This window comes from Schistocerca cancellata, chromosome 11, assembly GCF_023864275.1.
Source record: "Schistocerca cancellata isolate TAMUIC-IGC-003103 chromosome 11, iqSchCanc2.1, whole genome shotgun sequence".
Classification (NCBI taxonomy): Eukaryota; Metazoa; Arthropoda; class Insecta; order Orthoptera; family Acrididae; genus Schistocerca; species Schistocerca cancellata.
In genome coordinates this window covers 45,902,114-45,927,890 of record NC_064636.1, presented here as the reverse complement: position 1 = coordinate 45,927,890, position 25,777 = coordinate 45,902,114, and the positions used below count along the sequence as shown (strand labels likewise).

At 45.1% G+C, this 25,777-nt stretch overlaps 1 protein-coding gene across 1 annotated transcript; it reads right to left on the bottom strand.

Moving 5' to 3' along the window:
- Positions 1-21,874: 21,874 nt before the first annotated feature.
- LOC126108167 (cell surface glycoprotein 1-like) lies at positions 21,875-24,082 on the bottom strand. Its single transcript, XM_049913409.1, has one exon. It carries the CDS (start codon positions 24,080-24,082, stop codon positions 21,875-21,877), a length of 2,208 nt encoding a protein of 735 aa, XP_049769366.1.
- Between the last annotated feature and the right edge of the window lie 1,695 nt (positions 24,083-25,777).

Genomic DNA, 25,777 nt, shown 5'->3' with positions numbered 1-25,777 from the left:
CCTCGATCCCCCTCACCCCCTGGTGTCTCCCTTCCTCTCCACCCCCAACCAGTTGCCGCGCCTTTACCGTTGTGTCCCTCCCTCTCTCCATCTCCACACCCTCCATCTCCTTTCCCGACACAACTTCCACCGTCTACCCCTCCCGGATGATGAGCTTCGCCCTGACTTCTACCCTTCCTACCAACTCTAACCCCCTCTTCCTGCCTCCTCCTCAGGGCTCCCTCTCCTCCCCGTCCCTCCTTCTGAATGGCTTCCCCCTCCTACCCCCCCTCCATCTCTTGTGCCTCCTTTCAGTGTCTCTGCGCTCCCTCCTGCCCTGTCTTCCCTCTTCCTCTCCCACCCCACGTGTCTCCTGCCTCTTCGTGAACCCACGATTGCCCCTCCTCTCTTCATCCCGCTGCTTCCCCAGCTGCCCCATGCTCTCCCCTCCTTTTCCATCCTCTCTGACCTTTCCCTCGGCAGGTCCCACCTGGTAGTTTTATTCGTCGTCATGTGTGCTCCAAGTGGGTTTTACGTGTGTTGTTTCGGAGTGTTTTTAATACTGTGGCCAACTTTTAACCTGTGCATGCGCATTCAGTGTCTTCTATGTGTTTTAAGAATCGCCAACTGTGTTTTTTAACTTTCTGGTGACTTTTTTTAACTTTCCCCCATGAACGTCTCCATGTCAGTGTATTTTTACCTCCATTTTCTCCCCTTACTCTGTTTTATGTTCCCCTTTTCTATCTCCTTATGTACGTATCACTTTATTCTTGTTTTAGTTGTCGTGTCACTCGGCTGAAGAGCGGCGGATTGTGCCGCTGACAGCCCTCCCCTGCCCATATGGGGCAGGGGCCTGAAATCACAATAAAGAAAAAAAAATCTGCCTTAGCAGTGTGTTCGTCGCACCTGAAGATGTCGGCCAGTTGCGCTGATGAAATATTGTGGAGTTTTCACTACGACATCCGACGTCTCGCCCGAGAACCATATATACATATTGACACGGATTAACCGATATCCTAAGCAAATTAAACACTTGCTAATAATAGCTGATGAACTAACATTCTGCAGATACATCAATATTGTGTGGAAGCAGAGCAAACGCTTAGTGAGAGACATCAAATGAAATCGAACACACGTAACATCACGCGTCCGGCAAAGTCTTACTGTACCGAGAGCGACCACAATCACAGTTAACTAAGCGCTCTCAGTAAGTAGAGTACTTAACTGGGTGCCTTGATGCTGGGGCAGTTTTGCGAAGTGACCGTCACTTCGCAACACCTTAACAGCGTGTCCCTCCAAGGAAGCGGGCACACCTACAGCTCACGAGGTTGCCGGAGAATGCCCAGCGCCGGCCAACTCCCTCCGCCGCCAGTACAACCACGTGACAATCGCGCCGCCCGGCCTCGGGCACGCCGTCTTCGCTTCTGACCTCCAACCAATCGCCGACTCGCGCACCGCCGCCTTCCCTTCTCAAAGCGTTGTTCCTCTTTACTCCCGGTCGGCACTCGCTTATCTGCCGAGCCGGCCCAAGCCCCAAGACAAACCTCTGTACTTAGCAAATCAATCGTACTCATGTCAGAGATACTATAGTTCAATTCTTTTATCTTGGCGACTCGCGCATGCCCGCCCAGACGCGGGAGATTGCTGTGTTGCCAGTTGCACGTGCCAAGGGAAGCAGCGCCATAGCATAGTATAGTTCGCAGACTTACGTTTTAGGGGGGAGCGCGCAGTTCATGAAGTAAATCCACCACGGCCACATTAAGCCTTTCGCTGCTACAGAGACGTGCTCCCCGCATTCCGCGCTGTGCGCGATTTTGTCATCACTGCACTGCTCGCCTGTGCAGACACACGGTGTTCCGACTGCTTTGACACACAAATCATTCGATTTCACAAAAATTACTTGCCCCAAAAATTTGATTTTTACACATCTTCTTGACTGGTACCTACCCCCCCCCCCCCCCCATAAAAGACTTAATTTTGTTTCGATGTTCAACGCAGTTATTGTGCAGCAGTAAATGTAGTAAACCATTGCACGAAATTTTGAGGTATTTGCAGAGGTAAAAGTTCACAGCGTATACATTCCCTATGTTCGATTTTAGTTGCCACTAGAAATTTCAAAAAATTACATTCAAACGAATAAAATTTATAAAGTAAGACACATCGATATTGTTTTTAAATAAAGAAAATATTAAGCACCAAATAAGGTTAGAACTCAGAACCTTCTGCTTAGCAGTCAAACACCTTAACCATTACACTAACGCAAGTCAACAGTCAACCACCTTCCTGGAGGACTTTAAAGGCTCACACAAAATACCAAAACACAGTGTTGGTATAACTATGGATTACTCACGTTTAATCAAAGTACAATAGGAAATAAACAATTACTGCTGTTCTTATTGCGAAAAAGCGGTTAGTGAGAATGAATTTCGTTGCTATCGCCTGAAGTAGGAGGCTTATTGCTTGTTTGGTTTAATTAATTAATAGAATATGAAGTAATTGGTATAAATAATGCTTTTTCCAAACTTTCTTTTATAGAAAGCCTGCTATCAAGACACTGCTTTTGTTCAATTACTTTATTTATGACTGAACGTTTCTGAAACTGAAGACACTCGTCCGTGCTCTGCACTGCAGTCGAGCTCTGGCAACGTCGTTCTCTGTTCATTGGCTGAATGTGTTTTGTGACGTCAGATGCGCAAAACGAACCTAAACTCGGCCGCCGTCGTAAATGACGCGCACATTACCGGCGCAGGTCCCGCCATGGCTCGGTATTCTTAAAATGATGAACACTTTTGTTGATAGCGTGATAATGCCCAAAGATCTGGCAAAGAAACGAATAACCTCAAGACTTCCAGATGTACATCACTTCTGTGTCATCTGATTAAAGTTCCGGAGAAAATAGTTTTGAATAGCATTTCTGAGTCTGTCGACAGGAAGATAAAGAACAATGAGGTTTCAGACCAGTGAAGGTCTGTACTGGTCCGCTGCATAATTTAGCCCAGCACATTGAGGAAAGGTTACACGATTTGACTTTATCGGCCTTACAGATGCTTGTCACACCATGAATCATAAAAACTGAAACGTCCCCTTAGAAAAATTATACATGACTGTGCTGAAACTGGCACACAATATTTTTAGCGCAACGCAATCTGACTTTCAATAATCCCTACAAAAGAATGGCCCTGACTAACAATAACCTATATCTTTCATGAATCACTTACCTCACAAAAATCTTCGTTACTCAAACTACTGCAATACAGCGAGCGCCACTACTGCCTGCTAAATAAAAGATTCAAACTACTGAGGGCACTAACTACTGATAGGCATAGTTAGCAAATGAATGTATTTACCTTAATATTGTTCAAAAGTTATAATATATATATATCAGTTCATGACATCCAGTCTTACAAATTTCAAAACTCCGCCATCTCTCTCCCCACATCCACCACTGCTGGCGGCTCACCTACAACTGTGCAACGCTACGCGCTGTTCACATCCAGCTGCCCGACACTACAATGGCAGACAACAATGCAAACTAGCCACAGACTGCACACAGCACAGCCAGTGATTTTCATACAGAGCGCTACGTGCCGTTACCAATACAAAAACCTAAACAGCCTACTCACAAAACTAACAAACAAGCTGTATGTAATAACTAATAACAGTGTCTGCTGCAAATGTTTTGTGTCTCTAAATGACAAAAATAGTCGATGGACAATGGAGAAGGATGACCTTCTCGAGAGAAGTGTGCTGGCTCCAGTACTACACAACATAGACAGTGGTCACAAAAGTCTTGGAACGCCTCCTAATATCTAATTACCAATTACGAACAACTTAAATTGGAAGGAACACACAGAAAATGTTGAGGGGGAAGGCTAACCAAAGACTGCATTTTATTGGCAGGACACTTAGAACATGTAACAGACCTACGAAGGAGACTGCCTACACTACTCTTGTCCGTCCTCTTTTAGAATACTGCTGCGCGGTGTGGGATCCTTACCAGATAGGACTGACGGAGTACATCGGAAAAGTTCAAAGAAGGGCAGCACGTTTTGTATTATCGCGAAATATGGGAGAGAGCATCGCAGAAATGATACAGCATTTCGGCTGGAGATCATTAAAACAAAGGCGTTTTTCGTTGCGACGGAATCTTCTCACGAAATTCCAATCACCAACTTTCTCCTCCGAATGCTTTGTTGACACCGACCTACAAAGGGAGGAACGATCACCACGATAAAATAAGGCAAATCAGAGCACGTACGGAAAGATGTAGGTGTTCAGTCTTTCCTCGCGCTATACGAGATTGGAATAATAGAGAATTGTGAAGGCGGTTCGATGAACCCTCTGCCAGGCACTTGAATGTGATTTGAAGAGTATCCATGTAGATGTAGATCGTGTCGGACCTTAAGTTTCCTGGAGCAGTACAGCAACTCGACGTCGCGTTGACTCAACAAGTCGTTGGACTATCCCTACAGAAATACTCAGCCATGCTGCTTCTATGGCTGTGTATAATTTCGGAAATGTTGCCGGTGAAGGATTTCGTCAATATACTCCCTTCTCGATTGTGTCCCATGCATGTTATACGGGATTCATATCGGGCCATCTGGATGGCCAAATCATTCGCACGAATTATCTGCAATGATCTTCAAACCATTTGCGAATAATTGTGGGCCAGTGACCTGTAACATTCTGATCCATAAAATTTCCGTCGTCGTTTAGGAGCCATCTATGAGCGGCTGCGAAAGGTCTCCAAGCAGCCGAACCTCTAGAGGACACAGTCCATTCCATGTTATGGAGCTACCACCAGCTGACACAGTAGCTTGGTGACAACTTGGTTCCATGGCTTCGTGGGTTCTGCACCGCACTGGAACCCTATCATCAGCTCTAACCAACAGAAATCGGGAGTCAGCTGACCAGACCACGGCTATTCAGTTGTGTAGGGTCCAACCGATGTGGTCACGGGGCCAGCACACGCGCTGCAGGCGATGTCGTCCTGTTAGCAAAGGCACTCGCGTCGCTCGTCTGCTGCCACAGTCCATTTACGCCAAATTTTGCTGCACTGCCCTAAATACACTCATGCTCATAAATTAAGGACAATTGCAGAATGAGCCGGCCGCGGTAGCCATGCGGTTCTGGCGCTGCAGTCCGGAACCGCGGGACTGCTACAGTCGCAGGTTGGAATCCTGCCTCAGGCATGGATGTATGTGATGTCCTTAGGTTAGTTAGGTTTAAGTAGTTCTAAGTTCTAGGGGACTGATGACCTAAGATGTTGAGTCCCATAGTGCTCAGAGCCATTTGAACCAATTTGAATTGCAGAATGAGGTGCCACACAACGTGGCACTACACAAAACTGGCGCAAATAGCATAGGCACATAGGGAACACACACATCACAGATCTGCAAGTCCCGGGTACTGGTGAGAAGTTGAGAAAACACATGTGCTGCAAAACGCCACTGTTTCCTGCGCATGTACCCCGACATCAGTATGGGATATGACCACCGTGCACACGTACACAGGCCGCACAACGGGTTGCCATACTGTGGATCAGGTGGTCGAGCAGCTGCTGGGGTACAGCCTCCCATTCTTGCACCAGTGCCTGTCGGAGCTCCTGAAGTGTCGTAGCGGTTCGAAGACGCGCAGCGATACGTCGACCGAGAGCATCCCAGACGTTCTCGATGGGGTTTAGGTCTGGAGAACAGGCAGGCCACTCCATTCGTCTGATATCTTCTGTTTCGAGGTACTCCTCCACGATGGCAGCTCGGTGGGGCCGTGCGTTATCATCCATCAGGAGGGAGATGGGACCCACTGCACCCCTGAAAAGGCGGACATACTGGTGCAAAATGACGTCCCGCTACACCTGACCTGCTACAGTTCCTCTGTCGAAGACATGCAGGGGTGTACGTGCACCAACCACAATCCCACCCCATACCATCAAACCACGACGTCCGTACAGGTCCTTTCAAGGACATTAAGTGGTTGGTATCTGGTTCCTGGTTCACGTCAGATGAAAACCCGGCGAGAATCACTGTTCAGACTATACCTGGACTCGTCCGTGAACATAGCCTGGGACCACTGTTCCAATGACCATGTACTGTGTTCTTGACACCATGCTTTACGGGCTCTCTTGTGACCAGGGGTCAGTGGAATGCACCTTGCAGGTCTCCGGGCGAATAAACCGTGTCTGTTCAGTCGTCTGTAGACTGTGTGTCTGGAGACAACTGTTCCAGTGGCTGCACTAAGGTCCCGAGCGAGGATACCTGCAGCACTCTGTGGCCGTCTGCGGGCACTGATGGTGAGATATCGGTCTTGTTGTGGTGCTGTACACTGTGGACGCCCCGTACTGTAGCGCCTGGACACGTTTGCTGTCTGCTGCAATTGCTGCCATAATCTTGAGATCACACTTTGTGGCACACGACCTGCTGTGTTTGACCAGCCTCCAGTCGCCCTAGTATTCTGCTCCTCATAACGTCATCAATATGTGTTCTTTGAGCCATTTTCAACACACAGTCGCCATTAGCACGTCTGAAAACGTCTGCACACTTACTCGCTGCACCGTACTCTGACATGCACCAACACTCTTTGCGTATGTGGACTGCTGCCAGCGCCACCGTGCGACAACCGCAGGTCAAATGCACCGCACGGTCAGACCCCGAGGTGATTTAAACCGGCAAACCGCCCACCAGAGCGTTGTTTCACTATGTATCAGCATTATCCTTATTTTATGAGCATGAGTGTAATACGTGCGTCGCACGTCCCACATTTTAGTTTTGTGGTTATTTCATGCAGTGTTCCTTGTCCTGGTTTATTTATTTATTTACATGTCAAGTTCCGTAGGACCAAATTGAGGAGAAAATCTCCAAGGTCATGGAACGCATCAGTACATGAACTTACAACATAAAAGTAATAACAGATAAAAATAAACGTTCATGATCCTGAAAGAAAATCAGTCCGTAAGTTTAAGCAAACGCTGTCAGCGTTACAATGAGAATCAGCTTAATTTTTCAAGGAACTCCTCGACAGAGTAGAAGAAGTGACCCATGAGGAAACTCTTCAGTTTAGATTTGAAAGCGCGTGGATTACTGCTAAGATTTTTGAATTCGAGTGGCAGCTTATTGAAAATGGATGCAGCAGTATACTGCACACCTTTTTGCACAAGAGTTAAGGAAGTCCGATCCAAATGGAGGTTTGATTTCTGCCGAGTATTAACCGAGTGAAAGCTGCTTATTGTTGGAAATAAACTAATATTGGTAACAAGAAACGACAATAAGGAATATACACATTGAGAGGCCAATGTCAAAATACCCAGACTCGTGAACAGAGTCGTTCATGAACTCACACCACTTATTGCCCGAACCGCCGTTTCTGAGCCAAAAATATCCTTCTAGAATGGGAAGAATTACCCCAAAACATAATGCCATACGACATAAGTGAATGAAAATATGCAAGTAGACTAATTTACGTGTCGAAGTATCACTCACTTTCGATACCATTCGAATAGTGAAAATGGCAGTATTAAGTCTTTGAACAAGATCCTGAACGTGGGCTTTCCACGACAGCTTACTATCTATCTGAACACCTAGGTTTTTGAACTGTTCAGTTTCATTAATCATATGCCCGTTCTGTGAGACTAAAACGTCGGGTTTTGTTGAATTGTGTGTTAGAAACTGTAAAAACTGAGTCTTACTGTGATTTAATGTTAGTTTATTTTCTACAAGCCATGAACTGAGATCATGTACTGCACTACTTGAAACCGAGTCAATGTTGCACACAACATCCTTTACTACCAAGCTAGTGTCATCAGCAAACAGAAATATTTTAGAGTTACCCATAATACTAGAGGGCATATCATTTATATAAATAAGGAACAGGAGCGGCCCCAACACTGATCCCTGGGGCACCCCCCACTTGACAGTACCCCACTCAGACCCCACATCACAGCCGTTATCAACATTGTGAATAATTACCTTTTGCTGCCTGTTGCTAAAGTAAGAGGTGAACCAATTGTGAGCTACTCCCCTTATTCCGTAATGATCCAACTTCTGGAGCAATATTGTGAGATCAACACAGTCAAATGCCTTTGTTAAATCGAAAAATACGCCACGCGTTCGAAACTTTTTGTTTAGCCCATCCAGTACCTCACAGAGAAAGGAGAATATAGCATTTTCAGTTGTCAAACGACTTCTAAAGCCGAACTGTACATTTGATAGCAAATCGTGAGATATAAAATGATCAATTAACCTTACATACACAGCCTTTTCGATGATTTTTGCAAACACTGATGGCATAGAAATAGGTCTAAAATTATCTAAATTATCCCTTTCTCCCTTTTTATAAAGCGGCTTTACTACTGAGTACATTAATCGCTTAGGAAAGTGACCATTCCTAAACGAAAAATTACAAATACGGCTAAATACAGGGCTAACATGTGCAGCACAGTACTTTAATATTCTACTACACACTCCATCATAACCACGAGAGTCCTTAGTCTTCAGTGATTTAATTATTGACTCAATCTCCCTCTTGTCTGTATCACAGAGGAGTATTTCATGTAGAAACTAAATTTTTATTTAATTCACCAGCAATGCTCAGGAAATGGTTGTTAAATACTGTACATATATCTGATTTATCAGTAACAGAAATATTATTACTGCGAACTGACTTTATATCATCAACCTTGTGCTGCTGACCAGACACTTCCTTCACAACTGACCATATGGCTTTAATTTTATTCTGTGAATTAGCTATTCTATTTGCATACTACATACTTTTTGCTTTGCTAATAACATTTTTAAGCACCTTACAATACTGTTTGTAATGGGCTACTGTAGCTTGCTTGTGACTACTTCTAACATTTTGATATAATTCCCGCTTTGTTCTACATGATATCCTTATCCCACTAGTCAGCCAACTGGGCTGTCCATTACTGCTAGTACCCCGTTTAGAATGTTGTAATGGAAAGCAGCTCTCAAAGAGCACGAGAAATGTGTTACGGAAAGCATTGTATTTATCATCTATATTATCGGCACTATAAACATCTTGCCACTCTTGTTCCTTGACAAATTTGAAAAACTCTCTATTGCTGTTGGATTAACTTTCCTACGTAGTTTGTAATTAAATACGACGTTGGTTTGAGTACAAAAACCTTTTAATGTTAAAATTTGTGCATCATAGTCTGAAAGGCCATTGACCGTTTTACTAACAGAATGCCAATCTAGTAATGAAGAATGATCGTATGAATGTAGGAGATCTACCAACATCCTTTTCCTTGCACAATCATGTACAAAATTAATATTGAAGTCACCACATATAACTACTTTCTGGTACTTCCTGCAAAGTGAATCAAGAACCCTCTCTAGCTTAAGAAAAAATACTCTGAATTCGGAGTTAGGGCACCTATAAACAACAGCAATTAGAAATTTAGTTTCACTAAATTCAACTAATGCCGCACAAATTTCAAATATCTGTTCAGTGCAGTGTCGTGATAGGTCTGTGTACTCAAATGAAATACTGTTTTTTACGTACAGAGCCACTCCCCCCCCCCCCCGTAAGGAACTCCTTGAGAAACAGCCACCTAATATGTGTCCTAGTAAAGGAAGCCTCTGAATTATCAAATTATTTAAGTGGTGCTCTGATATACCAATAATTTCAGAGTTAACATCTATTAGCAGTTCACTAACTTTATCTCTAATACCTCTTATATTTTGATGAAATATGCTAATTCCTTCTCTACTTGGATACATTACATCCTCTGGAGGTGAGCCCTTACTTAGAGGCACTTCTTTTAAGCAGGTATACCTATCAGCTGACTTCAGTCTAAAAAAGGTGCAGCTCTAACACCAACAACTACAGGAATTCTTCCATCAGTGATACCACCACCACCACCACCACCACCACAACCACCACCCACTACACTGTCACCTATAAGCTTAGCCAGCCTCCCCTTCCCATACCTATTGAGGTGCAGGCCATGCCTAGTGAAACCCCATCTACTGATAGACCCAACTGGCACCACTGAGATGTGATCCATGCCCTCCGCCATCAGCGCCCTCCCCAGTCCCACGTTAACGCGCCTAACAGCCGCATTAAGGTGAGGCCGATCATGACGCTGAAATAGCTGCACAAAACGCACATTAGTGCCACCAGTTTGAGTAGCTATCTTAACAAAGTCACCACTGACATCATATTCCCCGTCCCTATCGAGACTGTTCCCTGCTCCATCCACTATCACTACCTGATCCTCTTTCGTAAAATTCCTACACAACTCCCCTATGCTTTCAGTCACCTGAGCCGACCCTGCACTAGGCTTCACAATGCAGGTGATCTGGTACTCACTCCCCAACACTTCCTGCAACTGCTGGCCCACACCTCTACTGTGCGAACTACCTAGCAGCAGAACCTTCTTTCTGCTAGACTTTGCAACTAACCTAGCCCTCCTAATTGCTGAGGACTGCTCCTCTCAACACTGACAGTTGGTCGTATCTATTGCATGTATGCAAAGTAAAACTGTCTGAATACCTCCTCTTCCTAGCTACCTTCTTGCCAACTGCCATTTCCCATTCCCCACCACCCTTCACCCTCCTCAACCTATCTAGTGCCTCCTTTGCGCATTGTAACTGCACCTGAAGGGCACAGATCTTGCGCTCCTGCTCCTCTATTAACTTGTTCTCACTACAGATTCTACATTCACAGGAGAGGATATCCCTAAAATGACCACTGGCTTCCCCACTGCATTCCCCCAATGAAAATACTTTGAACAAATCCCACACTGTAATCCACTACTCACAAACCTACGACAGAGCCCACACTTTTCATTCATGGTAAAAAATTTTACAGTTACTCAAAAAAACTATACGTCTACGTTACCAAAGTTAGTTACACCAGTAGAACTATTTAAGAACTAACAATAATGGTCTCGAAATTCTCTGCCTACGAAGAAAGCAGCTACTTGTATTAATACTACTACAACACAGCCGATACCAATACCAGCAAAACTTCACAAAATTATTGGCTAAAACCAAAAAAATAAAACGACCACTGTAACACTAAGCGAAGTTAAAACACTAAATGAAAATTTTACTGAAATATTTCACTATAAAGAATAATAAACGTCAGTTGAAAACTAAAGCACGAAATTTACTAACGACTTCAACACACTGAAAACTATAAAACACAGCCAGCGAACGATTACGAGAGTTTATTAAGTCGTTATTTCGCCACAAACGGCACGCAACACCGCTGAAATCTATTAAATGTAATAACTGTATTACAGAGCACAAACGAGTTTGTCAGTACTTAGCTTATAACCGCTACAGCTGCAGTGCACGCCGCAAAATGTAAACACACTACTGAGGCACGAGGCTTAGACAAACGACGAAAGCAGACTCACAAACAATAGACCACTCGAGTCAATAACACAGGAAGAAAGACTGAGATTAATGAAAATCCACTAATAAGTTACTTTTACGGCACATATTAAAACAAATAAACTTTAAAATAAGTAAATGAAGTCTAAAATTTATAAAATATTAACGAGCTATTTCAACAGCAGTGCAGCACACGTGACGACACACCTGGTCGTTAAGTGAATGCTATCGGCCACTGCGTTTTCTGTGGTGGGAGGTAACGCCTGAAATCTGGTATACTCAGCCCATTTTAACACTATGAGTTTCGGAAAATTAAGACTTCCCTAACAATCTTACTTGCGTCTGTCTACAAATGCCATTCCGTGTTCAGAGTATGCCAATTCGCGTGGTGCGGCCATAATCACGTCGGAAACCTTTTCACATTAAGCAGCTGAGTACAACTGACACCCCGCCAATCCACTGCCTTTTATGCGTTCTGTACGCGATATCAGCACTGAAGCTTGGATCGCAGTAAACTCTCTGCAACTCCTTTCTGAAACAGATGAAATCGTCCTAAACCGTAATTCAGAACTAACTCGCTCATGGTGAATCACACTAATTTTCGTCTTCTTCTAATCTCTCTTAAATATGGCTCATTAACTTATTTCCCATTCTTAATATCTAAATATATGTTGTGTTACATCCTGCATCTTTTCGAGGTTTGTTTTGGAAATTTCACTTATCGTAGAAATCGCTATTTTCGTTGTGCAATTCATGTACCAATGGCTTTGTACATCAGTGTCTCTTTCTTGCTCAATCTACAAATAATTACTTTAACATTTCATAGGTAGCTCTTACAGAATCTAAATAAATCAGCTTACACTTGTTTTAAACATTTTATTGAACGCTAAAGTGGAATGTGTACAGTGATTTCTGAAAATGTTATTTGTAACTTACTGAGAATGAGGTACAAAATAGTTTAATTTCAGTGTTACTGAAAGTAAAAACCACTTCTCACTGCCTATCAGAAAATGAACGTCAATGAGAGAAATTCAGTCACATACCACACTTCAAAAGACAATGGCCACCATCTTTCTCTCTTTGACCATAGTGGCAACGGGCTGAAAAACATTTCCTTGTTGAACCTGTATTATGCAGTTATGCGACAATTCGTATTTTAGAAAACTATAAAACAAAAACTGTAATGGCACTACATGCAAGCCACAGGTTTCCGTCAAGTTCCAGTTCTAGAAAAATATAAATGTCGGTTTTAGAATTTACACTCTAAGAGAAAATCCGAATGAGTGGGGAAACCGTCGATTGATGTACGTGTACAGGCAAACAAACTAATAGTTAACATTTCAGAAACAGTGGCCGGCCGGAGTGGCCGAGAGGTTCTAGGCGCTACAGTCTGGAACCGAGCGACCGCTACGGTCGCAGGTTCGAATCCTGCCTCGGACATGGTTGTGTGTGACGTGCTTAGGTTAGTTAGGTTTAATTAGTTCTAAGTTCTAGGGGACTGATGACCTCAGAAGTTAAGTCGCATAGTGCTCAGAGGCATTTGAACCATTTGAACCCAGAAACAGTGGATGATTTATACAAGAGGAAGAGCTCAAAAAATGGAGGAAGTCAACAGCACATTGGTCCACCTCTGACCTTTACGCACACAGCTATTCGGCTTTGGAGAGATTCACCGAGTAGTTCGGTGTCCCCTTCAGCGATATTGAAGCAAGTTCTGTCCAAATGGTGCGATACATCGTCAAAATCCCAAGCTGGTTGGAGGCTCAAAAAGTCATCGAAGAATCTCTCTCTTACTGATGAAGAGTAATGTACCTATAGCAGCAAATGCAGGCAACAGTAAGTGAAAAACGGATGAAACTTCTAATTTTTTTTTAAATATTTCGTTGTGTTTCTGAACTTCCACTGCTATGAGCGTGACTCCTGAATATTTCCTGGTCATGCTGACAAAGTTTAATGCATTTATTTGTAAAAGCATATACAGTGGAAATAGGAATGTCCTGTGAGTGAGGGTTCCTACCTTTTTCCGCACGGGAATTTGTCTTTGTCTTGTCGTAGACGTTGTAAGATAAATTCTGACTGTAACGTTCACTTATGGGTGAAGGCAAGTGGTCCTTCTTCTTTGGAAGATTGTCGCATTGTAGGTGACTGTACGTTATATAATCATTGAAAGTAGTAGTTCTCAATAAATGGCTCTTTTGAGGGCCACAATTATTAAACAACTACACATTGATCTTGCCAAAAGCCGAGAAGCGATTCTTCTTGGTGTTGTAGCTGTCAGGGGCACTCTGGGATGCTCTCTGGGTCTCTCTGTGATGTTGTTGAGCCTCAATAGATGTCGAGCACAATCTCTGGTTATTGTTGTACGCCGCTTTTCCCATTGTTGTCGCAACATGCTCCCTAGTAGAGATGGGCAAACTGAAACACATAACTGTTTCGAAACAAATGAAACAATACAATGTAATGTTTCGAAACAGTGAAACAGTTTGTGTTTTGTAATAGTACTGGAGGCGGGAACAAACTGCAGAAACAACGGATACGCTACTGGGATTCCCAAATTTCGTTAGTATGGATAATATATACCCGGCCTGCTAATATTCATGCACACATTGTGGAGAATAGGCACATTGACTGTAGACTCATGAATAAACCCACATAATTCGAAAAAATAACGAAATATAAGAGAAAAAAATTTTTGTCCGTCAAGGTGTTTCAAATCATTACTATAAATCCACCATGCTTCCCAGCCCTTCCCATTCACCATTACATCATCAATGATCCGTCAATCACATTGCTTGAAAGTACATCCAATTTACGTATATGTCTAAAAACTGCCACTCTACGCCTTTTCTAATTCAAAATGTTGTAGGTTTACTTGAGTTTTTTTAATGTGATTACTGTACATGAACAGAGAAGCATATTTTATAGGAGATGTGTAATTTAACTGAATGTTTTTCACACTTTTATTATTTTGAATGCGAATAGTGTGCTTTATTTTATTGTTTGTTAGTGTTTATAAAGCATATATTACGCCATTTCGGAATAGAGCAGTCAATTAGAAACGAAACTTTATTTTCGAAAATCTTAAGCATCATGCTGTTGTGTGTCAAAAAGATTTCGACGCTCTTGTAAGAGTTTGATGAAGTAGTATGTTAAACGTATTTCCGTATCTGTGCCGTGTCCGAATCTCGTCCGAGACAAAATGAAATGAAACATCACTGTTTCGATACAGTTAGTCCGTTCCAAGCACAAGTGGACTGAAACAGCGTTATTTTGAAACAACGATACAGTTTCTGTGGCTGGCTCGAGATCGAATCTGGTCCCGTTATCCGACACAGTGCGGAATGAAACACCACTGTTTCGAAACAGTGAAACATAGCAGTTTCGAAACAGTGAAACAGTTCCACGTATCGATACACTGTATCGAAACATAGAAACAGTGGCCAAGTCTACTCCCTAGTATTACTAGGATCGTGTTGCTTGAAAATTCATTTCCGGTCTGATAACGCGGAGCTGATAAGAGTCCACATCCGCTGCGTGCGCCAGGACTGATGCTATAAATAGCACACTGTTCTGTCTAGCGCATTCACTCGGTTTGAGTGAATAGCCGCGGAGGCTCTGCTTCTTACAATGATGCGTAAACGTTTCCGTCGTCGCCGGCGAATGCTGGTTTACAAATCACTTGTCAATGTGGACGGCACCCTTGGTGCTTCGACATCTTCTGGGAAGGGTAAAAAAGAACGAAACGAGAGGAGTTTCTAAAACTGCTCAATTTGTTCTTATTCATGGACCTACTTTATTTTGTGGTGCGAGGTTTAATTTTTCTATAGTGAAAGTTTCTTCTTCTTCGAGTTTGGGTAACGCATGGCTGACTGTAGCTTTCGTTGCCTGTAATAATGCAGGTAGAGCAGGTTTGGAATCCTTTGAAAGTAGGGAAATATTAGCTCCAGCTCCTTGTCGGCCCGTCTGATTTTCGCAGTGTGTTCCTTTACTGTTGCTCGGCAATTTCAAACCTGTTCTCTAGTGTTTGTCTTGATATGGCGCGCGCCGCTATCCTGTGATCTTGTTCAGAGCGCGCGCTATAAAATCGATTATAGTTCGCTGTCCTGGTGCGGGTGGCGCTGCGGTGGTGAGTTGCTGTTACGTCGCTGGCGCGTATTTGCGGTGGCCGGCGGAAAGCGAGAAGGTAGTCGGTTTCCGGGTACCGCACGGAACGTGAAGTTCGCTCTGCCTCACCTGCTGGTGACTAGCGCTAAGGTAGTTGTGCCTCGCAATATGAGCAGAGTGCTGTGGGGCGGAGGCGACTCGCCGCTGCGCTGGCCATGCGGTGGTGATTAACTGGAGTCGGCGTACTTGAGCTTCCTGCCTGTCTGATGTGGAGGTCCGGTGGGGTCCTGCCCGGAGACAACTAGTTGCTGGTATACTAAGATGGTATCCGTCCTTTCGGACATGTCCGAAAGAACAGGTACCATCGGTGAGGATGCAGCTCGATGGGATGAAATTACAATGAAATGAACTCCCTTAGGTGCTAACAGGCGTTGACACACGTCAACGGGGACAGGTGACAATGTGTGCCCCGACCGGAACTCGAACCCGGGATCTCCAGCTTACATGGCAGACGCTCTGTCCATCTGAGCCACCGAGGACACAGAGGATAGGGTGACTGCAGGGATTTATCTGTGGCACGCCTCCCGCGAAACCCACATTCTCAACGTATTGTCCCGCACTACATTCGTAGTGCCCCCGCCCATTATACTCATTACTCGCGGCGCGTTGCCGATTCCCGTAAGAGTTCGGGCACTGTTTGTGCATTCGCACAGAAGAAGAAGAAGATGCTCAAGTGCCCGGTGAGCCTTATATATATATATATATATATATATATATATATATATATATATATATATTTCCCACGTGGAATGTTTCCCTCTATTATATATATATATATATATATATATATATATATATATATATATATATGAAGATGGTATCTGTTCTTTCGGACATGTCTTAGTATATATATATATATATATAGTTAAGGCTCACTATATATATATATATATATATATATATATATAAAGATGGTATCTGTTCTTTCGGACATGTCTTAGTAAATATATAGTTAACGCTCACTATATATATATATATATATATATATATATATATATATATATATATATATGAAGATGGTATCAGTTCTTTCGGACATTTCTTAGTATATACATAGTTAAGGCTCACCGGTCACTTGACCATATTCTTCTTCTGTGCAAATGCACAAACAGTGCCCGAACTCTTACAGGAATCGGCAACGCGCCGTGAGTAATGAGTATAATGGGCGGGGGCACTACGAATTTAGTGCGGGACAATACGTTGAGAATGTGGGTTTCGTGGGAGGCGCGCCAGAGATAAATCCCTGCAGTCGCGCTATCCTCTGTGTCCTCGGTGTCTCAGATGGACAGAGCGTCTGCCATGAAAGCAGGAGATCCCGGGTTCGAGTCCCGGTCGGGGCACACATTTTCATCTGTGCCCGTTGACGTATGTCAACGCCTGTAGGCAGCTAAGGGTGTTCATTTCATTGTGGTTGCTGAATTTTGGAGTTGTCTGCCAGGTTAGGGTGTGGGCTTGCTTGGCTCGTCAGATGTTCCGCTGGAAGCTCCAGCAGCGGTTTCTTAACTGATGAAGGGTGTTGTTGGGACGGCGTTGTTGGAAGTTTTTGCTGTGTGTGTGTATGTGGTACGTTACGATATTTGTTGGTACTAATTTATTTGCTCAACTGGAGTATCTTTTGGTTACCCCGCTGAGTGGGTCATTGCCCACCTGGTCCGCTCAGCGTTACCTTTGGTGGCGCATGTTTGTTCCTTTTTGAACAAATTCACGTAGGTGGTGCCTGTTACCTGCCCAGAGTTGCGTTCATGTGTGGTATATTCGGCATTTGATCTGTTAGGTAAAGACTGCCTAAGAAATGCGGTTTTGGACAGTATATGCGTAGGAAACAAAAGAAAAGTTCGTAGTAGGTATTAAAATCCATGGAGAAGAAATAAAATCTTTGAGGTTTGCCGATGACATTGTAATTCTGTTAGAGACAGCAAAGGACTTGGAAGAGCAGTTGAACGGAAAGGACATTGGCTTGAAAGGAGGATATTGTGGTGTCACCGCCAGACACCACACTTGCTAGGTGGTAGCCTTTAAATCGGCCGCGGTCCGCTAGTATACGTCGGACCCGCGTGTCGCCACTGTCAGTAATTGCAGACCGAGCGCCGCCACACGGCAGGTCTAGAGAGACGTCCTAGCACTCGCCCCAGTTGTACAGCCGACTTTCCTAGAGATGGTTCACTGACAAATTACGCTCTCATTTGCCGAGACGATAGTTAGCATGGCCTTCAGCTACGTCATTTGCTACGACCTAGCAAGGCGCCTTTAACATTTGCTATTTATCTTGTGATGCCTGTACCGTCAGACCGATGTTCACCAATTATGGATTAAAGTTAAGTATTCAAACAGCTACGACCTTTTTTGCTAAAGTCTAACTTCCTTAAACGCTCCAGACCTCACGCCAGCCTGCGTGAGCTGAAACGCGTGCCTTTCGGCTTCCTCATAGTGGCTTGGCTGTCTTGCCAAGTCACAACAGATATAAGATGAACATCAACAAAAGCAAAACGAGGATAATGGAATGTAGTCGAATTAAGTCGTATGATGCTGAGGGAATTAGATTAGGAAATGTGACACTTAAAGTAGTAAATGAGTTTTGCTATTTGGGAAGCAAAATAACTGATGATGGTCGAAGTAGCGAAGATATAAAATGTCGACTGGCAATGGTAACGAAAGCGTTTCTGAAGAAGACAAATTTGTTAACATCGAGTATAGATTTAATTGTCAGGAAGTCGTTTCAGAAAGTATTTGTATTGAGTGTAGCCATGTATGGAAGTGAAACGTGGACGATAAATAGTTTAGACAAGAAGAGAACAGAAGCTTTCGAAATGTGGTGCTACAGAAGAATGCTGAAAATTAGATGGGTAGATCACATTGTAAGTAGGCTGTTTATGTTTTCTTATTGGCAACTTTACATAGCGCTCTGTATGAAAATCACTGGCTGTACTGTGTGCAGTCTGTGGCTAGTTTGCATTGTTGTCTGCCATTGTAGTGTTGGGCAGCGGCAGCTGGAGGTGAACAGCGCGTAGCGTTGCGCAGTTGGAGGTGAGCCGCCAGCAGTGGTGGATGTGGGGAGAGAGATGGCGGAGTTTTGTAATTTGTCATGAACTGCTATATATATTATGACTATTAAGGTAAATATATTGTTTGTTCTCTATTAAAATCTTTCATTTGCTAACTATCCCTATCAGTAGTTAGTGCCTTCAGTAGTTTGAATCTTTTATTTAGCTGGCAGTAGTGGCGCTCGCTGTATTGCAGTAGCTTGAGTAACGAAGATTTTTATGAGGTAAGTGATTTGTGAAAGGTACAGGTTAATGTTAGTCAGGGCCATTCTTTTGCAGGGATCTTTGAAAGTCAGATTGCGTTGCGCTAAAAATATTGTGTGTCACTTTAGTGAATGTTTGAGTACGTTCAGTTTTGCTCAGCTGTTTGAAAAGCAAATAGTGTAAGAGGTTTATCAGCACAGTCGTGTATAATTGTTCCTAAGGGGACGTTTCAACATAACTAATGAGGAGGTATTGAATAGAATTGGGGAGAAGAGAAGTTTGTGGCACAACTTGACTAGAAGAAGGGATCGGTTGATAGGACATGTTCTGAGACATCGAGGGATCACCAATTTAGTATTGGAGGGCAGCGTGGAGGGTAATAATCGTAGAGGGAGACCAAGAGATGAATACACTAAGCAGATTCAGAAGGATGTAGGCTGCAGCAGGTACTGGGAGATGAAGAAGCTTGCGCAGGATAGAGTAGCGTGGAGAGCTGCATCAAACCAGTCTCAGGACTGAAGACCACAACAACAACAACAACAATGTATAGTGAATTACTGCTGCTTGGTATATGTGGTCTTCTGGGACCTGAACAACACGATCTCGTCAATTTGGTTTGTGTAACAGCATTTAGTGGTATGTTCTGTATTTTTATCTCACTGTGCTATTATTAACTTGGTGGAATAGTCGCGTTTGGTGTCGTTAAGGCACTTCTAAGACTGTCGTTTGACTATTCATGAGCGCTTGGCTTTTATTGTTTTGTTTTAAGAAGCGAGAATTGTTTATTAACATTTGTGTGTGGTGGCTTCCGGCTCTTATTAAGAGCGCCCGAGTTAACGGCGCCGTGGTTATAATGTGCCGTCGGGATGTTATATTGTTATTTGATTTTTGAATTTTATCTTTTGTTGATATTATCTGTCGTGTGTTACAGAACGTAACCAAGGTGCGTAAGTGATGGGCAATTGTGGGAGGCGTGTCGGGGAGCTCCCAGCGGTTTATTTCGGGGACCGTTTCTAGTGGGAAGGCTGCGAAGTGTCGAGAGCTCTCTCGTCTGTGATTGCGTTGGGAGTTGCCCTCGACCTTTGGTTGTATCAAATAATTATTTTGTTGAAACTTCCTGGCAGATTAAAACTGTGTGCCGGACCGAGACTCGAACTCGGGACCTTTGCCTTTCGCGGGCAAGTGCTCTACCAACTCAGCTACCCAAGCACGACTCACGCCTTGTCCTCACAGCTCTACTTCTGCCAGTATCTCGTCTCCTACATTCCAAGGTAGGAGAAGGTAGGAGACGAGGTACTGGCAGAAGTAAAGCTGTGAGGACAGGGCGTGAGTCGTGCTTGGGTAGCTCAGTTGGTAGAGCACTTGCCCGCGAAAGGCAAAGGTCCCGAGTTCGAGTCTCGGTCCGGCACACAGTTTTAATCTGCCAGGAAGTTTCATACCAGCGCACTCTCCGCTGCAGAGTGAAAATCTCATTCTCGCATTATTTTCTTATTATATTTATTGGTTGTGTGTTGCGCTTCTTTGATTTTATGGTGCCAAGTGCCAGTATCTTTTTCAAAGTTTTTTTATATAAATGATTTTAAATTGTAATGCCAAGTTAACTTATTATTGGATTTTGGTCTGTCGAGTAAAATCTTTTGAAACACCATTGTTATTCGTTCTTGCAGAAGAAATTTCTCTTATTTTATGGTGCCAAGTTGCTATTATTATTATTATTATTATTGGTGCCAGGTGTCATTCCCATTCTTAAAGGTTTTTGTAAATGATCTCAAGTTGTATTGCCAAGTTAACTTATTATTGGATTTTGTCTCTTGGGTAAACTCTAAAAGCACTATTGTAAAAGGTTCTTTGATTTTATGGTGGTAAGCCACTGTTATTGTTTTTAAAGCTCATTCTTTTAACCATTTCTTAAGTTCTATAAGTTATATGAATTTGTTGTTACTTAAAAGAGTGTAGTATTGGCAATTTAATAAAGTGTGTACAGAGTGTGCTGTCTGGATATTATTGGGTAGAAATCCTTCGGTCCCGAGTTCGAGTCCCGGAGACAGTTTCAATCTGCCAGGTAGTTTCAAAATTTTATGAATTTATTTGTAAAAGCATAGACAGTGGAAATAGGAATGTCCTGTGGTGCCTCTCCTGCTCCAAGTCGGCCTGTTTGATGTTCGCGGTGTGTTTCTTTACTGTTGCTCAGCAACATCAAAAATTGTTCTCTAGTGCTTCATTGGACAGAATCTGGCATGATATTCATCTGGATTAAATCTTATCACTACTTGCATGTGGGCCAGCTTGAAAATGGTACAAAAGGCCGAATCCTGGATTTACTTAAATAAACAGTAAAACAGTCAAATGGCGGCGTGCTCATTTACTGTTGCTCAGCAACATCAGAAATTGTTTTCTAGTGCTTGTCGTCATGCTTACCAAACCCAACATTGACCAGCAAGGTCGCCAGATATCACCAAAACTGAGAATGTATGGAGCATTATGGGCAGGGCCTTCAAATCGTCTCGGGACTTTGGCGACCAAACGCCCCAATTGGATAGAATCTGGCACGATGTTCCTCAGGAAAACATCCAGTCACTGCCTGCATGTGGGCGAAAGTTGGACTAATGAGGTCTTAGCTTGCTCTCGTGAATAAATCTTCCCATTTTTCGCTAAATGTAATCATTGGTGTGTATGCATACGTACATCACTTGTACCGATTTCCGTCCCATTCGGATAATTCCTTTGTGCCGTGTCTTTTTTCCTGTTTTCGAGTGTATTTCTTGTCATATTAGAATACAGAATGTGATGACCTACAAATGGGTGAATCGTCAAAGTTGGAAAGACTTTCCCCTGTAATCTTTTATCCCTCTTTGCGCTTATATGTAGCAAGAGAAGCTCTGCATCGGCAAAAAATTTTCGTATAGCCCGAATCTCGATCGGAGCTTCAGCTATCGACAAAAACTGTCGGCTGAAAACTTACAGAGTAATGTGGAGATTTAATCCATATAATGGTGGGTCGTCAATATAAAGCCCGGTTTTCAGAAGAGATGTACATCCCAGTGGTACACCACAACATGACGAAGTGGTCCCTTTGATTTCACAGCCACACATCACACCTTGCAGGTAACAGCAAAGGACGGGCTGTCACGCTTCGATAGCGGCGTGCGCTGTGGGCTCGTCGGCGATCACTTTGGCAGGCTCGTCAGCGATCACTTTGGTGGGCTCGTCGGCGATCACTTTGGTGGGCTCGTCGGCGATCACTTTGGTGGGCTCGTCGGCAATCACTTTGGTGGGCTCGTCGGCAATCACTTTGGTGGGCTCGTCGGCGATTACTTTGGTGGGCTCGTCGGCAATCACTTTGGTGGGCTCGTCAACGATCACTTTGGCGGGCTCGTCGGCGATCACTTTGGTGGGCTCGTCGATGATCACTTTGGTGGGCTCGTCGGCAATCACTTTGGTGGGCTCGTCGGCGATCACTATGGTGGGCTCGTCGACGATCACTTTGGTGGGCTCGTCGATGATCACTTTGGTGGGCTCGTCGGCGATCACTTTGGTGGGCTCGTCGGCGATCACTTTGGTGGGCTCGTCGGCGATCACTTTGGTGGGCTCGTCGACGATCACTTTGGTGGGCTCGTCGGCGATCACTTTGGTGGGCTCGTCGGCGATCACTTTGGTGGGCTCGTCGGCGATCACTTTGGTGGGCTCGTCGGCGATCACTTTGGTGGGCTCGTCGGCGATCACTTTGGTGGGCTCGTCGGCAATGACTTTGGTGGGCTCGTCGGCGATCACTTTGGTGGGCTCGTCGGCGATCACTTTGGTGGTCTCGTCGGCAATCACTTTGGTGGGCTCGTCGGCAATCACTTTGGTGGGCTCGTCGGCGATCACTTTGGCGGGCTCGTCAGCGATCACTTTGGTGGGCTCGTCGGCGATCACTTTGGCAGGCTCGTCGGCAATCACTTTGGTGGGCTCGTCGGCGATCACTTTGGCAGGCTCGTCAGCGATCACTTTGGCGGGCCCGTCGGCGATCACTTTGGTGGGCTCGTCGGCGATCACTTTGGTGGGCTCGTCGACGATCACTTTGGTGGGCTCGTCGACAATCACTTTGGCGGGCTCGTCGACAATCACTTTGGTAGGCTCGTTGACGATCACTTTGGTGGGCTCGTCGACGATCACTTTGGTGGGCTCGTCGACGATCACTTTGGTAGGCTCGTCGACGATCACTTTGGTGGGCTCGTTGGCGATCACTTTGGTGGGCTCACCAGCAGACACTTTGGTGGGCTCGTCGATGATCACTTTGGTGGGCTCGTCGACGATCACTTTGGTGGGCTTGTCGACAATCACTTTGGTAGGCTCGTTGACGATCACTTTGGTGGGCTCGTCGACGATGACTTTGGTGGGCTCTTCGACAATCACTTTGGTGGGCTTGTCGACGATGACTTTGGTGGGCTCGTCAATGATCACTTTCGCGGGCTTGTCGGCGATCACTTTGGTGGGCTCGTCGGCGATCACTTTGGTGGGCTCGTCGGCGATCACTTTGGTGGGCTCGTCGACGATCACTTTGGCGGGCTCGTCGACGATCACTTTGGCGGGCTCGTCGGCGATCACTTTGGTGGGCTCGTCGGCGATCACTTTGGTGGGCTCGTCGACGATCACTTTGGTGGGCTTGTTGACGATCACTTTGGTGGGCTTGTTGACGATCACTTTGGTAGGCTCGTCGACGATCACTTTGGTGGGCTCGTTGGCGATCACTTTGGTGGGCTCACCAGCAGACACTTTGGTGGGCTCATCGATGATCACTTTGGTGGGCTCGTCGACGATCACTTTGGTGGGCTCGTCGACGATCACTTTGGTGGGCTCGTCGACGATCACTTTGGTGGGCTTGTTGACGATCACTTTCGTAGGCTCGTCGACGATCACTTTGGTGGGCTCGTCGACGATCACTTTGGTGGGCTTGTTGACGATCACTTTGGTAGGCTCGTCGACGATCACTTTGGTGGGCTCGTCGACGATCACTTTGGTGGGGTTGTCGACGATCACTTTGGTAGGCTCGTTGACGATCACTTTGGTGGGCTCGTCGACAATCACTTTGGTGGGCTCGTCGACGATGACTTCGGTGGGCTCGTCGACGATCACTTTGGTGGGCCCGTCAACGACCACTTTGGGCTTGCAGCGCCACCAGAGCAAGAAGATGCCGATGGCAAACAGCACCCAGAGCGCCAGCGCCCCCACCATTCGGAGCGGCGTGTGGTAGTAGTCGGTCTGCTCCGTCTTGGGCACATTGGCCCACAGCAGCGGGCACCAGGCGAAGAACATCAGGATGATCACCACGCCCACCATCACCGGCAGCGCCATTATCGCCACACTCAGCTGCCACCAGCACATGTGCATCCTGCAGACAGCCCGACACACCGTTAGCACCTTCTCAAATAATTACAGTACACTGATGAGCGAAAACAATATGACCACCTGCTTAACAGCTTGTTTGTCCATCTCTAGAACGAAATACTTCACTTATTCTGCGTATCAGGGCACAGTTTGACGGCACGTTTGTGGAGGTATGTTAAGTGGTTCAGATGGCTCTAAGCACTATGATACTTAACATTTGAGGTCATCAGTCCCCTAGACTTAGAAAAACCTAACTAACCTAAGGACATCACACACATCCATGCCCGTGGCAGGATACGAACCTGCGACGGTAGCAGCCGCGTGGTTCCGGACTGAAGCCCCTAGAAGCGGTCGACCACAGCAGCCGGCGAGGTATGTGACATTAGATGTCTACGCATAGGTCATACACATCGCGTAAATAATGGCACGCCGCTTTACATGCACCCGATAGCGACTCTGGTGTGTTCCACAGGATATATACTGTGTGATCAGAAGCATCCGGACATCTGCCTGAAAATGACTTAAAAGTCCGTGGCGCACTCCATCGGTAATGCTGGAATTCAGTACACTGTTGGCCCATCCTTATTTTTGATGACAGCTTCCACTCCCACAGCCATACCTTCAATCAGGTGCTGGAAGGTTTCTTGAGGAACGGCAGACCATTGCTGCACTGAGGAGAGGTATCGACGTCGGTCGGTGAGGCCTGGCACGAAGTCGGCGTTCCAAAACATCCCAAATGTGTTCCGTAGGATTCAGGTCAGGACTCTGTGCATGCCAGTCCATTACAGGGATGTTATTGTCGTGTAAACACTCCGCCACAGCCCGTGCATTATAAATAGGTGCTCGATCGTGATGGAAGATGAAATCGCCATCCCCGAATGGCTCTTCAACCGTGGGAAGCAAGAAGGTACTTCAAACATCAATGTAGGCCTGTGTAGTGTCACGCAAAACAACAAAGGATGCAAGCCTCCTCCATGAGAAACACGACCACACCATAACACCACCGCCTCCGAATTTTACTGTTGGCCCTGCACACGCTGGCAGATTACGTTCGCTGGTCATTCGCCATACCCATACCCTGCCATCGGATCGCCACATTCTGTACCGTGATTCGTAACTCCACACAACGTTTTTCCACTGTTAAATAGTCCAATGTTGACGCCCCTTACACCAAGCGAGGCATCGTTTGGTGTTTACTGGCGTCATGTGTGGCTTATATGCAGCCGCTCGACCGTGGAATCCATGTTTTCTCACCTCCCGCCTAACTGTACTTGCAGTGGATCCAAATTCAGTCTGGAAGTCCTGTGTGATGGTCTATTACACGTTACTACCCACTTCAACAATGGGCGGTCTCTGTCTATCAACAGATGAGGTCGGCCTTCATGCTTTTGGTCCTGAACGTCCACCTTCACATTTCCACTTGACTATCACATCGGAAACAGTGGACCTTGGGATGTTTATGAGTGTGGAAATCTCGCTTACAGACGTATGATACGAGTGACACCCACTCACCTGACCACGTTCAAAGACAGTGAGTTCTCCGGAGCGCCCCATTCTGCTCTCTCACGATGTATGTAATGACTACTGAGGTCGCTGATAGGGAGTACCTGGCAGTAGGTGGCAGCACAATGCACCTAATATGAGAAACGTATGTTTTTGGGG